This window comes from Bos indicus x Bos taurus, chromosome 10 (genome assembly GCF_003369695.1).
Source record: "Bos indicus x Bos taurus breed Angus x Brahman F1 hybrid chromosome 10, Bos_hybrid_MaternalHap_v2.0, whole genome shotgun sequence".
Classification (NCBI taxonomy): Eukaryota; Metazoa; Chordata; class Mammalia; order Artiodactyla; family Bovidae; genus Bos; species Bos indicus x Bos taurus.
This window is the reverse complement of record NC_040085.1, coordinates 74,647,906-74,664,070: the sequence shown is the minus strand read 5'-3', so window position 1 is coordinate 74,664,070 and position 16,165 is coordinate 74,647,906. Positions and strand designations below refer to the sequence as shown.

Genomic DNA, 16,165 nt, shown 5'->3' with positions numbered 1-16,165 from the left:
TGTGATTCTGTGAATAGCCTGGATTACTTTATACAGATGGCAGCAGTAATTCTTTCTGTACCTGTTCCACTTTTAGTCTCTTGGCTTTATTGACGTCCTCCTCTTTTTCAGGTTTCTTGGGTAGGAATGAGACACTATCTTGTATTAAAATTACTGCCAAGAAGAGAAACCAAATGAGGTCACAGCGTGTGAAAGAGCAGTAGAAACAGATTTTCCGTGGTCTGAATTTTTCAAGCACTGATACCCTTCAATTATTCTTTAGATCTGAAAGTTAGTGTAATTGTATTGTAAGTCATCTTCGACAGAAAGATTGGTTTAGTTAATAAACCTTGGTTCTGTGGTAGCTGTTTCTTTAAGACATGCGACCTTCTATCTCACCAAAGTCCTCCTTTAGTGGTACTTATTCTAGAATTGCGCTCTCCTGAAACATTGTCTGTTCAACAGTGGTTACCTGCTTTAGTTCAGGTGTTGCACTCCAGGTTCTAGGTGTGCAGGAGATCCAGTTCTCCTTCATAGACTGTTTGGTGTTGGCAATGGAATGAAATGTCCTGTGCTGATACTAGAGACCTTGCACTCAGGATACCATTGGATAGAATCTTCTCCTTACCCGCTTCTGCCTGTGCTCAGTTACTCAGTCATGTCCAGCTCTGTGCAACCCCATAGACTGTAGCCCATCAGGCTCCTCTGGTCCATGGGACTTTCCAGGCAAGAATACATGAGTGGGTTGCCGTTTTCTCCTCCAGGGGACCTTCCCAACCCAGGGATCGAACCCGCCTCTGTCGCGTCTCCTGCATTGGCAGGTGGATTGTTTACGCCTAGCACCGCCTGGGAAGCACCCCACCCGCTACTAAATTTAGGACTTAAAGTGAAAACCAACTTATATGATGACTGCCAGAAGGATTTAGAAATTGGTTATGACCTTCTGATTCTATCCCTATTCAAACCTTTTCATCTCTTAAAGGCCACTTATACAATGGAAAGGATATTAGGCATTAAAACCAAACAGACTCTGGTTCAAATTCTGGCTCTGCCAAGCTAGTTGGAAGAAGTCAGTGAAATTCTCTGAGTCACTTAAATTCTTTTTCTTAGAAGCAGAAGGATTCAATGACATTGGCACTGGGTTCAAGCCTAAATTTCTTTGCTAGTGACCACCCCAGTGGAGGCATGGATAGGAGTGGGCTGTTGAAACGTAGGATTGAGAAGAAATGCGTGAGCCGGATTGCTGCTTATTGAATCAACCATTTATAGAAAAGAAACAGACCCAAAGGAACTCTTTGGGGGTGTGTTGAGACAACTGTTTTAGATTCCCATGGATCCCTCTTAGTTCTCTCAAGTTTCTTTTTGTTTTGACTAGGCTCAGGCTACCTTCCCCTCCTCCCTCCCCACCTTAGGAACCTGGTACACTCAGGATGCCTCAGTGGTCCCGTCATGGCAGCCTACCTGGGTGCTTAAACCTTTCCTGACTCTTTTGTCTCCATAAAAACACACCTATGTCCCAGTTACTTTCTTCTCTTTTATGATTTATTAGCAAATGTGATGATGTTGGGCTGAAATACGAATAGCTATAAGTGTAGTGTCCATTCTGGGTTATTCAGATGTTAATAATGTCAGACATGGGGCAAAATTTAGGGAAAGAACATTTTTGTCACTCGGCAAGTAGAGTAAGCACCTGGTGCTAGCCAAGTTGACACCACTCAGAAGTAAATCAGTGCAATCTCCAACCTCTTGCTGTTGCCAAAAAAAAAAAAAGATACGTTATGTACATGTCAGTAGAGAGGAATATCTCTCATGAGGCAGGACAGGTGAAAGAGGAATTGTGTCAGGAGGCCAAAAGCAGAAGACGCCTTCTGCAGAACTGGATTATCCCTGGAAGAGGGATATTGTTCTAGCCATTTTCTTTGCAGATAGTGAGATGAGAAATGTTTGGCATGAATGTTTGAACTGAGTGAAGTTGGCCCTGGGGTGGAGCACATGGAGCCAAGGTGGTGCCAATGGCACTTTGTGCCCCAGCGATGCCGCACTCCTGACAAGGTCTGGGAAGGCTCTCCCTGCTTAAATAAATGAGCACTCATTTGTCTGTGTCTGTATGCATCACCGGAGAAGGCAATGGCACCCCACTCCAGTACTCTTGCCTAGAAAATCCCATGGATGGAGGAGCCTGGTAGGCTGCAGTCCATGGGGTCGCAAAGAGTCGGACACGACTGAGCGACTTCACTTTCACTTTTCACTTTTCACACAATGGAGAAGGCAATGGCAACCCACTCCAGTGTTCTTGCCTGGAGAATCCCAGGGACGGGGGAGCCTGGTGAGCTGCCGTCTATGGGGTCGCACAGAGTCGGACACGACTGAAGCGACTTAGCAGCAGCAGCGGCAGTATGCATCACAGTTTGCCAGTCGACCAGGAGCACATGTCAGCCTGTGTGTACTGAGCTGTTGATGGCTGCTTAAAAGTGAGCTTTTTCAAGACTTGGGTGCCTGTGTCCTGTGGGAGTGTGATGCCCTTACCAATGAAGTTGAACCTTTAAGATTATCCCAAGTTCATAAATGGTGACATTTTCATCTGTGTTATAAGTTCTAGGCCTCTGGTACTTTTCTCATCATCAAAAAAGAAAGCCTACAGGATGGTCCATAAGATACTGGTTTCTATCAGCAGCCTCCATACATGATGTCTTCAAGGCCCACCCTCTGTAATTTTCCATACTTGGAGTCTGCTTACTGTGAAAGTGACCCGTATCTCCTTGCTTTATCCTTAGTTCTCCCTATCAGAGTGAAGACAGAATTTTCTCCATTATTTTCCCAGAGGTTTTTGTATGTTTTGTTTGCTACTTTCATCATAGAAATTGAGGGCAACTAGATCAGTGATGTTTTGGGTACACTTAAGTAATTATATGTTTCTGGTTCTGCATGTCCCTGGCTTAGCTGCCTAACTGTTCCCAAGCAGATCAGTCTCATTTTGCTTATGACTGGCCTTTTCTAAGGTAACACTGGGATTCTATCCTAAGGATCAAAAACTTGAGAAATGTTTTAAGTGGCTGTGGCTTCATTGACAATGGAATTGCAGTGGGTGGGTGTGGGCAATGCTTAAAGGCTAAATAAAGGCTCTGGGTAAGAGCACATATGTTGAGAGATATTTCATCTTCCTTCTTTCCATAGCAACTTTATCTGTAAGATTAGGCATTCTGCTGGTGATCAGTTAGTAAAAAATTTCGACTCTGGTTCAGAGCTGTTTGTTTGCTATTACTGGAGCCTGTTTACTTCCATCTGTTTCATCATTTGATTTTTGTTTCCTTCTGTCTTCCCAGGTGGCATTGGTAGGGTGGTCAACGGAGCCTTCATGGTGCTGAAAGGGCATCGGTCTATTGTTAACCAGGTCCGATTTAACCCCCACACCTACATGATCTGCTCTTCTGGTGTAGAAAAGATTATCAAGGTGAGGCACATTCCCCTTTTGTCCTTTTAGAGAAATCACTGCAAGTTAATAAATGGAAAAAAACAAAACAATGTATGTAGCACGTCATAGCTAAACATAACTAAAGGTCTATCAGAATTCTTAATTCTTTTGGCATATTACAAAATATGGAAAAATTTATGTTATAATAAATAGAGCGGTTTTTAAACCCTCCTTTCAGGAGGGACTCTTTTCTTAAAAATTAGTCACGAGGCTTTGAAACCAAATACTACCTGTATGCTGCTGCATTTCCAATGGCGTTTGATCTGGAGTCTGATGAATTCTGCTTTCCAAACCCCATCTGGAGATAAAGAAGCTACCATCCCCTCAGTTACTGGGTGTGCACTTTGCATTAATTGCTGTTCTCATATGGCACAGATACAACAAGTGACTTCCAGAACCATAGCTAACTTGTCTCAGGACATATCAGAAACCACTTGATGTGATTGTGATTGAGGATGAACACTTGGCATCAGTTGTGCATTGACTGAATGAACGTAACCCTGCCAAGGGATATTTTCAGAGCTTGTAAATGAGAGACCCAGTCTGGCCTGTGTCCACGGAAGGATGGCCCACTGCCCATCACTCACATTCCAGTGGACTGCTAGTAACCCTTCTCCACAGCTGAGAAAATGAGGGCTCAAGACAAATGATGAATTCCTGAGGACCCTGTGATGACTTGACTTTTAAGTAAAGATAGGTGATATCTCCTCCCTCTTCCCCCCAGCAAAACATAAAACTCCTCACTTTCCCCCAAAATAACAATTGAAAACTTGAGGGAGATTTCAGGGGAAATGTGAAGATTGATTTGTAACAAATGGATAGTTTTCATTTTCTTTTGTTCTTTTTTTAAAAACTATCCAACTTAAGTCTGAGACAGAGGAAACTATCAGAAATGTAATGTTGGAGTATGGGTCGGTATTTTTATTTGTCATTATTCCAACTCCCTTTATTTAGGTTTTATTGTTGATCAGGGCTGACTTTCATGATTGCATACATTTATTTACCCATAAATAAACAGGGCTAGACCTAGACTTAGACGGTTTTTATAGACTTTTTCTTTTCGCAGAGGATGAGATGAAAATTATAAATTTACTGTTTGGGGTTAATTATATAGCTAGCAGTGGTAAGGCCAGCACCGGGCCCCATTCTTTGCTCTCCTCGGTGTCCAGCCGCCCTTCCCGTGCTGGTGGGAAGGCAGCAGGTGGCCTGGCGCTCCCGCTGTATCTGTTCCTCTCAGCAGTCCTTCACTTGGGTGATCACTGAGCCGCCCTGTCCCTTGCGTTGCTTTCCCTTTTCCTTTAGCATGTGACTCACAGGTTGGCATAGTAGCATGTCCTCCGTAGTCCTGTTGACATCATTCTCTTTATCAGGGAGCTCTGCTTGAGCATCTCCTTTAGAAGAGAGATTCCTGCTTGGCTGACACCCTAGGATGCTTCTGTGCTAAGTCTCTCCGATCGTTGTTTAGTCAGTTGGAATCCTTAACCAAGAGGTTAGAGGTTGGAGACTAGCCAAGTTCTTAAAGGAGAAAATATTTTCTCTGTGAAAATATTCAGACTAAACTGTAGAACTCATTGCTTCCAGGTTCCAGTGGGGTCTGAACCCTGCCCCACCAGGAGGCTTGTTTAGCCACTGGAAACCTTAAGTCAGTAACAGTTAGTACCCTTGGGCAGCTCTTTGAATCTGTCTCCCATCTGTCAAGTGAATGACACCTAGGAGTGCCTTACAGGTTACCTGTGCCTGACAGTTTCTATTTTAATAAAAGTCACTTTCAGGTATTTATCTAGCAATCCAATGGTTAAGATTTTACCTTCCAATGCAGAGAGGGCCGGTCTGATGCCTGGTCGGGGAACTACGATCCCACTTGCCTCATGGCCAAAACACTAAAATATAAAACAGAAGCAGTACTGTAACAAATTCAATAGACTTTAAAAATAGTCCACTTAAAAAAAAAAAAAAAACTTAAAAAAACAATCTCTTTCTTTCTTGTGTTTTTTCTGAGAGAGTCAATGGCTCAAAGAGCATCATTCCACCATACTTTAATCCAGCCAGCCTCTCTCTCCACCTGTCTCTGCTCCACCTTCTTCTCCCTGACTTGTCCTTTACTGATGCCTTACTAGCCTGGAGGAAAGGAGTCAGGGCCAGCCTCTTCTCACCCACAACAGATCTTATATCCTCTTGAATGCCCACACTTAGCAAAAAAACAGGGTTATTTTGTAGTTAAACATAAGAGAGAGAAAGATGAACAATTGCTGGCGTTTTCTTTTTCCTCAAAGACCAATATTTGTCTATTCACCCAGTATTTGTGAACCATACCTACTGTGTGTGATTTGCGCTAGGCCCTGTGAGGAATGCAGGTCCCCATAGGAATTGATGACCCAGTAGGAGAGAAGACAAATAAAAGTAATGAAAAGTGCAAAGTACATGAGAGATAGAAACATTGCTGTGTGGGGAGGCCGAGATTTTTTTCCCCCCATCTGGGGTAATCTCAGTACACTTGAACTATCTCAAGTAATACTTGAACCAGATTTTGAAGAAAAAAGTCTGCAAAAGAAAAGGAATAAGATGGGAAGGCCATTTTAAAGAGAGAGATTGGATATTTATTTTACTGAATCAATAAATATTTATTGATCACCTACTGCACTCCAGGTAGTATGCTCATGAGTAAATGCTCACAAGCAGCAAAGTGTAGGGCCTGTTTAAGAAATGATCATTTGGCCAAAGTGAAGAGCACAGAAAGGGGAGGGCTTGGATGTAAGACTGGGAAGGTGTAGGCCACAGGTGGGCCCAGGGAGTCTTGGAATCCAGATTAGAGAGTGTGAAGCGCTCCTGGAATAACAACTTAAGTCTCTGTCTGTGTCGTTTTTCTTGGTAGGTGGCCAGATGTCTGAATTTAGTATAATAGTGCAGAGAGAGAAGAGGGTTTAGAGATGCTACATCAAGCATGTCACGGTCACCTGTGTGGGTCAGAACACTTGTTACTGAAATTGTGTTCCATCTCGATGATTTTTGAATAAGAATTGAACTGCATCTGTTTGCTCAACAGCCTCTTGAGCTAAACTTGTCACTGTCACTGGGCTTCAAGAGAAAGCTGCACATCCCTCCTCCTTTTCTCATGAACCTTGTCCCATGAGGAGGGATGTCTAGCCACAGTTCACATGCAACAGGAAGCTGTGCTTTCATTGCTTCACTTCTGAGTTGTTGACTTTCAGTATTAAAAAGATAATTTCACAAATGTTTGAAATTGATGTTTTAAGGATGAGGACTAACATAATTGGGATGGTCAGTGCCTCTGGTGTTCAAAAGTCTGTTTGAGGATGAGTCTCAAACCTCTAGTTAAGGTACTCGTTTGCCAAATGAAGGAGGAAGCACTACAGTTATTGGTACTTTGGTATATGTTGCATCATTTCATCCTTCTCATGTCTACAACTGAGGAAAGAGCCTTCAAGGGCGAAGTCATTTGCTCTGGGCCATGTGAGTGAGGAGGCTCAGGTCCCTACCTGTTCTGCCTCTCCCACAGCTCTGTGCTATAGGTCCCTTGAGGACTGGAGACTGGCCATCTGGGATGGATCTTTTGTTTTGCTCTGAATCTTCGGGTTGCATGAGACCCGTCTAATTTCACTGTTTGGATGGGGAGCTGAGCAAACGAGAGCTGTGTGGGAACCCACACTCAAGCCTCTTGCCTTCTGATCCAGCATTTTGTTCCATTACTCCAGGCTTCAGGAATGAAGTCTACCTCAGCTTAATACATTCCAGAGTGCATATAAATGCCAGCTTTCAGTGTTGTGATTTTCATTCCTGAAGTGAAGATGCAGGGGGCTGGGCAGTAGACTAAACCCAGGCTCGTTGGATAGTTGGGCCAGCAAGCATCTCACCATGAACGTTTTGTTCTTCTGTTAAATTCTGAGTTTCTGGGAAGTACATAAGGATTTATCTTCATATTATATAACATGGTTAGTAACATTTTCCATTTTTAACTGGGGGAGTGAGATTTAGCCCAGCATATAGACTACGACTCTGAAACATCCTAAGGGCTTTTGCTTGTTGAACCTTTCAGTTTTTTTCCTAAGCCACCAAACTTTTATTCCCAGAGACATCTGTTTGCAAAGATAGTCATTTATAGCTTGAGCCTGTTGCTAAAGACCAGATCTAAATGTTTCCCAAACATTGAGTCTCACAAAGAATTTGAGAATTGCTTCAGACAAAGCCTTTATTTTATGCAACTTATTTTATGCTAACTATTAATATATTCCAGTGTTTCTTAAAAGTTGGTGCCTCCACTTTCACACTCCTTGAGTGGTTATTAAAAGTGCAGAGCCCTGGTAACCTCCCCATGACTTACTAAATCAGAATCTCTGAGGGTGGGGCTCAGGAGTCAGTGTTTTAATTATTCTTCAGGTAATTCACATTCACACCAAAGTTTGAGAATCACTGCCTTAACCCTCCCCTGGGTGAGATTGTGAAGCTGGGAGTGGGAGGACACCTGAGGAGTTGTGGGCAGGGGACAAAGTTGAAGGAGGAATGAATCTGAATTGGGAATTGGTGAAGAGACCTAGTCTAGAAGGTTTCTTCAGCCCCTCTTGAACTGGGGATCCTCCTGAGAGATGCTGCCTCCTGGGAGATCAAAGTAAAGCATAGAGGGAGCAGGCCTCAGGAGCATGCTCACAGGAAGGCGAATTTGTCCTTGGATAACTTTGGGGAAGCAAAGCCATTGGCTTGATAGAGGATAGGGAATGAGAAGCCACTACTTTCTGGGTTGGGTGCCATCTAAAGATAGACAGGAGCCTGTTAAGGCAAGAAAATCACCTGGAATTTCATCTGAGTTGCCATAACTACCAGTTGATATAACCGAGCTTCTCTGTGCTGCTCAGGACCAGTCTGGCAGAGTCAGGTGAAGCTAATCGTTCTCATCTGCAGTGACAGCTTAATTACCTTGAACTCCACTTTTGCATAACTTAATTCAGCTCATAAAGCTGGGCTTTTGCATTCAGACAGACTTTAGTCTGAATCCTAGTTCTGCCACTTTTTGGCTATGAGCGCGAAGGTCTGACTGTGGAATGTATTAAGAGATGGGTCTGTGGGCTTGGAGGGTGAGTCCTGCCTACTCCAATAGCTAACAGAATAGTTGGGGAGCAAGCCAGCAGCTCCCTGGGTAAGGGAACCCAGTTTCCTGGGTAACTGATGCCTGCATGTCCAAGAGGGAACTGCAGTGTAGGCAGCTGGCTGTTCTTCCCAAGCTCCACTAAGCAATTCCCATTAGTTAAAAATAGAAATGTTGCATTTGGGGAGAAGTAGTTATAGGCTGAAATATTAACTGTTGCAGAGGACTGACTGCTGGTCTGTTTTCACTTTGGAAAAGTGGTACCTCTCCAGTCTTCTGAGAGTTTTGAACACACTGGGCAATCTTCAAGTCATCCTCTGTCCTCTGATATTATGTAGGGGGTTATTGTGATTTCCAGGCTACTGGTAGAGGAAGCTAAAGGGGAGGGGGGCAGTGGGAGTCATGGTATGTGTTTATCCTGGGCTTAAAGTTGGTTAGCAAGTCCTGGCTAAATGACAGGGAGAGTCTGGGGAAGCTCTTTATGGCCAACAGCTTTAGAATACATTCCAATCAGGCTTCCTTGGTTTTGTTTTCACTTTCTGTGCAGATCTGGAGCCCGTACAAGCAGCCAGGATGTACCGGAGATCTGGACGGTCGGATTGAGGATGATTCTCGCTGTCTCTATACCCACGAAGAGTACATCAGCCTTGTGCTGAACAGTGGGAGTGGCCTGTCTCACGACTACGCCAACCAGTCTGTGCAGGAAGACCCCCGGATGATGGCCTTCTTTGACTCCCTGGTGCGTCGCGAGATCGAGGGCTGGAGCTCTGACTCGGACAGTGACCTCAGCGAGAGCACCATCCTCCAGCTGCACGCGGGGGTCAGCGAGCGCTCTGGCTACACCGACTCCGAGTCCTCGGCCTCGCTGCCCCGCTCCCCTCCGCCCACAGTGGATGAGTCTGCCGACAGCGCCTTCCACCTGGGCCCCCTGCGGGTCACTGCCACAAACGTGGTGGCGTCCACCCCGCCGCTGCCCTCATGTGAGGATGCCACGTCTCGCCAGCAGCGCCTGTCTGCCCTGCGGCGCTACCAGGACAAACGCCTCCTGGCCCTTTCCAACGAGTCTGACTCTGAAGAGAATGCCTGTGAGGTGGAACTGGACACAGACCTCTTTCCCCGGCCACGGTCTCCCAGCCCCGAAGACGAGTCCAGCAGCTCCAGCAGCTCCAGCAGCTCTGAGGAAGAGGAGGAGCTGAACGAACGGCGCGCATCCACCCGGCAGCGGAATGCCATGCGGCGCCGTCAGAAGACGCCTCGAGAAGAGAGGCCTGGCGCCCCTCCCAAGCCCACCGACACCTACATTGGCGAAGACAACTATGATTACCCCCAGATCAAAGTAGATGACCTCTCTTCCTCCCCCACCTCCTCCCCTGATCGGAGCGCGTCCACTCTGGAGATTCAGCCAAGCCGAGCATCGCCAACTTCCGACATAGAGTCAGTTGAGCGGAAGATTTATAAAGCTTACAAGTGGCTCCGCTACTCCTACATCTCCTACTCAAACAACAAAGATGGAGAGAGCTCGCTCGTGTCTGGGGAGGCCGATGAAGGGAGGGCGGGAACCAGCCACAAGGACAACCCAGCCCCTTCTTCCAGCAAGGAAGCCTGTCTAAACTCGGCGGTAGCCCAGAGGACCCAGGACATGCCGCCGGAAGGCCGCAGCAAGGACACTTTTAAAGAAGGGACTTCTGCCGTAAGCCCCAACAATGGCCCGGGCCCCGAGCCCAGTGGCCACCCTTGGGCAGAGGCACCCGAGGATGCTTCTCAGGACTCCAACAATGGTGGCACTGTAGAACACACTTTTGAAACCAAGAAGCTCAATGGAAAGGCCCTAAGCAAGGCCCTGAGCAGCCGGGCTGAGGAGCCACCCTCCCCTCCTGTCCCCAAGGCGTCTGGCTCCACTCTGAGCAGCGGGTCTGGCAACTGTCTCAGGACCCAGTCTGATGACAGTGAGGAGAGAAGCCTCGAAACCATCTGTGCCAACCACAACAATGGACGCTTGCACCCCCGCCCCCCGCATCCCCACAGCAATGGGCAGAACTTCGGGGAGCTGGAGGCACTGGCCTGCTCTTCCCCAGGACGTGTGGACACTGACCACGATAACTTGTCCCTGACAGGGATACTCCTACACAAAGACTGTTGTGGGTCTGAAATGGCCTGTGAGTCCCCCAGTGCTGGAACGAGAGAGGACCCCACTGACCCCCCAGACACAGACAGCAGCAGGGCTGTTCATGGCCATAGTGGCCTCAAGAGGCACCGAATCGAATTGGAAGACCCAGATTCGGAGAATTCCTCCTCAGAGAAGAAATTAAAAACATGATAAATACAAAGGGAAAACAAAAAGCTATGAAAAGTAGCTTTACAAAAATTTTAAATCCTGTTTAGTGAACACAGAGGAAAGGAAAAATAGTATTAAAGGCACGTAAAACCAGGGCCTGGAATTTTGTGTCTGATGCTGCTCCCTTCTATTCAACAATGGGTCTGATGTTTAGCTGGCCGTTGGTCGTGCTGCGTTAAGAAAGGGAAAAAATGCAAGTGAGTCCTTTCTAGTAAGACTTGAGCATAGTGTACCTGTGCAGATTCTGTTACAGTAAATCCTTGTTGAGATGTTTGACTCGTTCTCATGTGTGTGCACTGGCACACGTGAGCTCACTGTCTCAGACTTGTCTTTCCATTCTCCATCAGAAAGGCTCTCTGGATCTGTGTTTTTTGCCATCTCACCTCGTTTATATGCCATAGATGTTCTGGTTTTAATGACGAGTGCCTGCTAAATCAGACTGTGTTGCCAGTGAGTAGTGGATTCACGCTGAGAGAATGGAGACGAGTGGAAACAGGCCTTCAGCCCACTGGCTGTGCTGGGAAGGAAAGCATGGTTCCTTTCTTAAAGAAATCTTCCGTGTTTTCTCAGTAGCACTTCTTCATTGAGCATTAAAGTAGGTGTACTAAAAGTGGAGCGATTTTCATGCTCATGAGAGGTTAGCAGTTAAGATCAGATTCGAGAGAACATAGATCCCTGATAAAGCTCACTGGTTGCAAATTGATCGATGGTGCAGCACCATTCTGTAGGGGCCGTAGAATATAACTGGTTGTGGGTAACACTTTAACAAGTTAGGTGCTAGTTCCTAAGAGGCACTCAGAAGGCCAGCAGGCACTTGCTTGGCCCCACCTGGTGGTGTCTCGGCCTATGGAAAGAAGGGGAAAGACAGCTCTCAAGAGCTTTGTGCTCAGACTACTAAAGTGGATGTTATAGGTGTGTTAATGAAGAAGTGTAGGGAAGAGCAGAGTGTGGTACTGCGTTCATTTAATTTAACCCGAAATGATCGATCAGAATTGGTGGGCCTGGCATCTTCCCTCCAGCCTGCAGTTCACAGAGGCTGTGGTGTTGTGACTGGATCTTGCAGAGTAGGTATCTCAGAGTAACAGATTCTTATTGAGTAGGTCCCTCAGGATGCAGAGTGTGTGGAGAGAAGAGTCACTGGCCTCTAGAAGAGACTCTGTTCATGAAGGTAGATAAAGATTGAGAGAGGAAAAGACAAGGATCTTTTCAGCATTGCCGTGGTAGTTACAGTCACTTGGTTATTGATGAAGGCTTGTACAAGACAGGGAAACCTAGAATGGCAGACAGCTTGTTGGCGTGGATGTCATGAAAGGGCAGGAGAATGCTGGGCAGAGATGAGGGGGAGAGAACACTACAGCTTTCTTGAGCACAAAGGCACTGGACAACCAGGAGCCCAGCGCCATGGGCCTGGGGAGGTCCTAGCTTGTGACTGGTGTGGCCTCACAAATCCAGCGTTCTTTTTAGGGATGAACATGTCCTACTGGAACTGGGACCAAGGGGAGGGAGCCTGTGGAGGATGAAGACGTGGACGCATTTAGTGACCAGGGGAAGGGGGGTTATTTATAAAAGAAGGTTGTTGATCTAAGCCAGAAGGAGGGATCATCTTGCTAAGTTTTGTGAAAAGAAAGACGTGCCTGGTGTGTGTGCTGTGACTTGGGTGTGAAAACACTGTCTGAGGAGGAGGAGACAAAGGAGTGTGAGTAGTAGTGGAGATGCTTACAATTGAACAACTGTAATCTCACCGGGGAGTGGGTCAGTGATTCTGTAACCAGTAGAATTACTTTAATCTGTAATCAGAACGGTTCTATGATTTGTCTTTGACTATACACAGATAATTGTAAATTCTGGTTTTATAAGCCCAAGTCATTTTACATTTGCTTTTCCAAAATTTATTATTAAATTGGAATTTTTTAATCCTTTATATACAAAAAAAAAAGATATAATCACTCAGTGTGTGTTTCTCTTCCCCTTCCTAGTCAGCATGTCCAATCTTTTTGTTTTATATTACTGCATCTAGCAGCAGCTGGCCACTTCTGACTTCTCTAAGGACAATCCACATATCTTCCTGGAGAAAAAGAAGTAGGTAAAGCTCCCTTGAGAACTAGCCACTGGGTAGTTACTGTTCCCAAATGCAGAACTTGATCTTTTCGTGTTAAGAGCCTTTATCTCATTTGGGTACTCAGAAGAGAAGTCAAAGTTCATTCTGGTTCAACTTTAGAATCCAAGAAAAGATGTTTTTAGCAAGGATGCCTTCCATCCTTGGGAGACACCCCAGATTCTGCTTGCCAGGAGCTCGGCCCCACAGCGTAGCCACAGAAGCAGGCTGAGAAATGCTTGTCTCTGTAGCCATTCCACTCTGATCCCCAGAGATCTCCTGTCTGTGATCATGGTCCTGCAAACCTGGCAGGAACTTCCACTTCTAGGGTCCCTTTGCCTAAACTTGTAGGATTGAGGCCTCAACTTTGGAGGCACATTTAATCCCCAGATTCTTCCGTGATAGCTATTTTTACTAACAGGGCAGATGGCACTTGATTAGGTTTGAACTATTCAAAGGTGCCTCTTATGGGTTTTTTCTGCATCCTGTACATAAAGTTTTAAGTGGCTGGTCCAGATTTATAAAATTGGTTCCCTCCACTTTATTTACCACCTGGTTTTGTAAGTGATTCCCATGTCTCTCTGACAACAGGTAAATGAGTTAAATGAGTAGTGGGCTTGGGGCGAAAGAAGGTTGCAACTGTGCTTGGTTTACTGAGCCCGGAGTCCTTGTTTGTCAAGGTGCCTTCCTCTGCTGAAGCCTTACCTCCTCACAAGCCCTGCCTCTCTCCCAGCAACGCTAGCTCTTCTCTTATGTATATGCAAATAAACCTATTATTCACTTCTCATGGCTTCCTCTTCTCTTCCAAGGAAGACTTGGTTGCTTAGACACCCCTCCTCCTTTATTCCTTTCCTGTTTCAATTCTTTCCTAATTGGAAACTTGATTCAAAGCCACCCTGAACACTAGAAGAAAAGCTGTGGTACACTGCCTCAATGCCAGTGGTCAAGGTCATTTCTAGGTATTGGGACAAAGGTCACATTAGGACCACAAAATTTAGAGTTGGAGGAAGTATCTACTTGATCTCCTTTCCCAGGCTTAGATGGACTTAGGATACTGAAATCCTGGAATTGACCCTTTTGTTAGTCAGAACTGAGGGAAAGATGCAGCAAAGTGACATTGCAGACAGCCTCAAAAGAATTATGTTTTCTGATGTTTCCAAATATCAAGTTGCTTTTCCTGCCCTGTCCCAGACATACATGGTAAACTTCTAACAGAAATTAAAAATAAACCCAACCCATCATATATCTCCTGCCTATAAAGCTGCCTCTTTCAGTTAATTGAAAAGTTCTTGCCAACCAAAATTCTTGTGAGGAAAATCTATACTGCCAAAGGAAGACTATCCATCCCTTATGACCTAAGCAAGGCAACATGCCAGCAATTGAAATACAAAGGTGAAGTACAGCTCGGTGAGTCCAGACTTGCCCACAGCATCAGGATAAGGGCTTTGGACAAGCTGTGTGTTTCTCTCAGGCGGGATGTTTCCGTCTTAAGTGCTCATTTGTCCTTGAGCACTCATGCTGGAGTAAAAATAACATTAAGTGTCTTGGGAATAATTTTGAATTTCTTCAAAGTACAGTGCTTCCCACATGCAGCAGAAGAAAAATGTATATGAAAAGAAAATCTAAGCCATCTGTACCCTAATTGCATTTCACTCTTAGTAAAAAGGTGGTAAGCAAAGTAAAAAGGAAGGAGGCTGAAAGGCAAAGATAAATGACTGGGCCAGCGCTGACCTGGCCAGGGACAGCAGGAAGAGTTGGTCAGTCCTGTTCACCCACAGTTTACTTGAGCTGTGCAGCAGGGGCCCACAGCGCTTATCTACAAGACAGTCACATTGTAAGGAAATCGAGTATCTAGTATTTCAAATTTCTGGGAAATGACTCCTTTCTGGAGCCCAAAGCCATGAGCTAATGGAATATTCCAGCTGAAATATAGAGTGCTAGCTTTCGAGTCTCCCTGTATCTGACTTTGTCAGTACCTCCACCAAGGCTGGAGAAAGGTAGTAAAACAAAAAGTTACCAGGGTGCTAACCCAGATCTTTAGCCACGAGAGATGTGGTCCAGGGAAGCTGACATGGAAGATGTTTGAAGGGAGGAAGAATAGGACTGCTGCAGTAGGAGGAGTGAGATGCTAGGTGCCTTCGCACTGCTTCCAGATCACAGAACTAGCGTTGAACGTGCCACATCAGCCTCAAACACCGGGTCATCAAGATTCTTGAAAATTGCCAAATTTATAATGGAAGTCATAAAAGTGAAGGATTGGTTTGGGAGAAATTTGCTTTGCTGGAATGCATACATTCCAAGAAAAAATAATCCTGAGAACCAGCACACTGAAACAAGTACCCAAAACAGATGAGTATGATTGTTAGTGGTTGGTATAGGCTTTCAGAGGGTAACATCTCCCTGTTGGACTGTTCGTAGATGCTATGGTCCGTGACACTATTTCGGGCTTCCCCTTACTTATTTTTTCTTTCAGAGTCAGTGTTTTTTTTTAACATTTCTAGCCTCTCCAAGACCCTACCTTAAATTACTAAAGCTAATATCTGTTTTCCCTCATAAGAGACACCTGTGAGCAGGACAGAACTAGCATTGAAATAACAAAAGAAGTGGATTCTGTATTGATTCTTCAATGGAGTAGCTTCATGAACCTTGGGCAGATCACTCAGATTCTTGAGAACTGTACAATCGAGGTCCCTCTCAACTCCAAAATGTCATTCTTTCCATACTGTTGCAGGAAGTTTGCGGGGTGGGGGGGTGGGGGGGGGGGAGCCTTCTAGGACCTGAGAGTGGGCTCTTGTCTAACATTCAGAAATTAATTGAGGAGACATGTGCTGACAAAGCAAGAAACTTTACTGGGAAAATGGGCACCTGGGTGGAAAGCAGGAAGGTAAGGGTACCTAGGAAGACTGCTCAGGCACGTGGCTTGCAGTTTCCATTTTTATTGTGATGGGATTAACTTCTGGGTTTTCTCTGGCCAGTCACTCTGAGTCAGGGTCCTTCCTGGTACCCTGTGCATTGCTCAGCCAAGATGGGTGCCAGCGAGAAGGATTCTGGGAGGTGGCAGGACACCTGGCATCTGCCTTTGACCTTTCCTGAATTCTGGTTGGCAGTAGCTTGTTCGTTCTGTGTTCCTTACCAGGACCTCCTGTCGTAAAATAATGTGCAAATGGCTACTGTGGTGCCTGGCCA

The 16,165-nt window shown here is 45.5% G+C and overlaps 1 protein-coding gene across 2 annotated transcripts in view; it reads left to right on the top strand.

Moving 5' to 3' along the window:
* DCAF5 (DDB1 and CUL4 associated factor 5) overlaps positions 1-13,766 on the top strand; it is a 93,457-nt gene extending 79,691 nt beyond the window's left edge. For both annotated transcript variants that reach the window (XM_027552257.1, XM_027552256.1), the window contains exons 8-9: positions 3,303-3,430; positions 9,097-13,766. In XM_027552257.1, the coding sequence (XP_027408058.1) occupies positions 3,303-3,430; positions 9,097-10,866 (1,898 nt within the window). In that variant the 3' untranslated portion in view covers positions 10,867-13,766. The remainder of the gene's footprint in view (positions 1-3,302; positions 3,431-9,096) is intronic.
* The last annotated feature ends 2,399 nt before the right edge of the window (positions 13,767-16,165 follow it).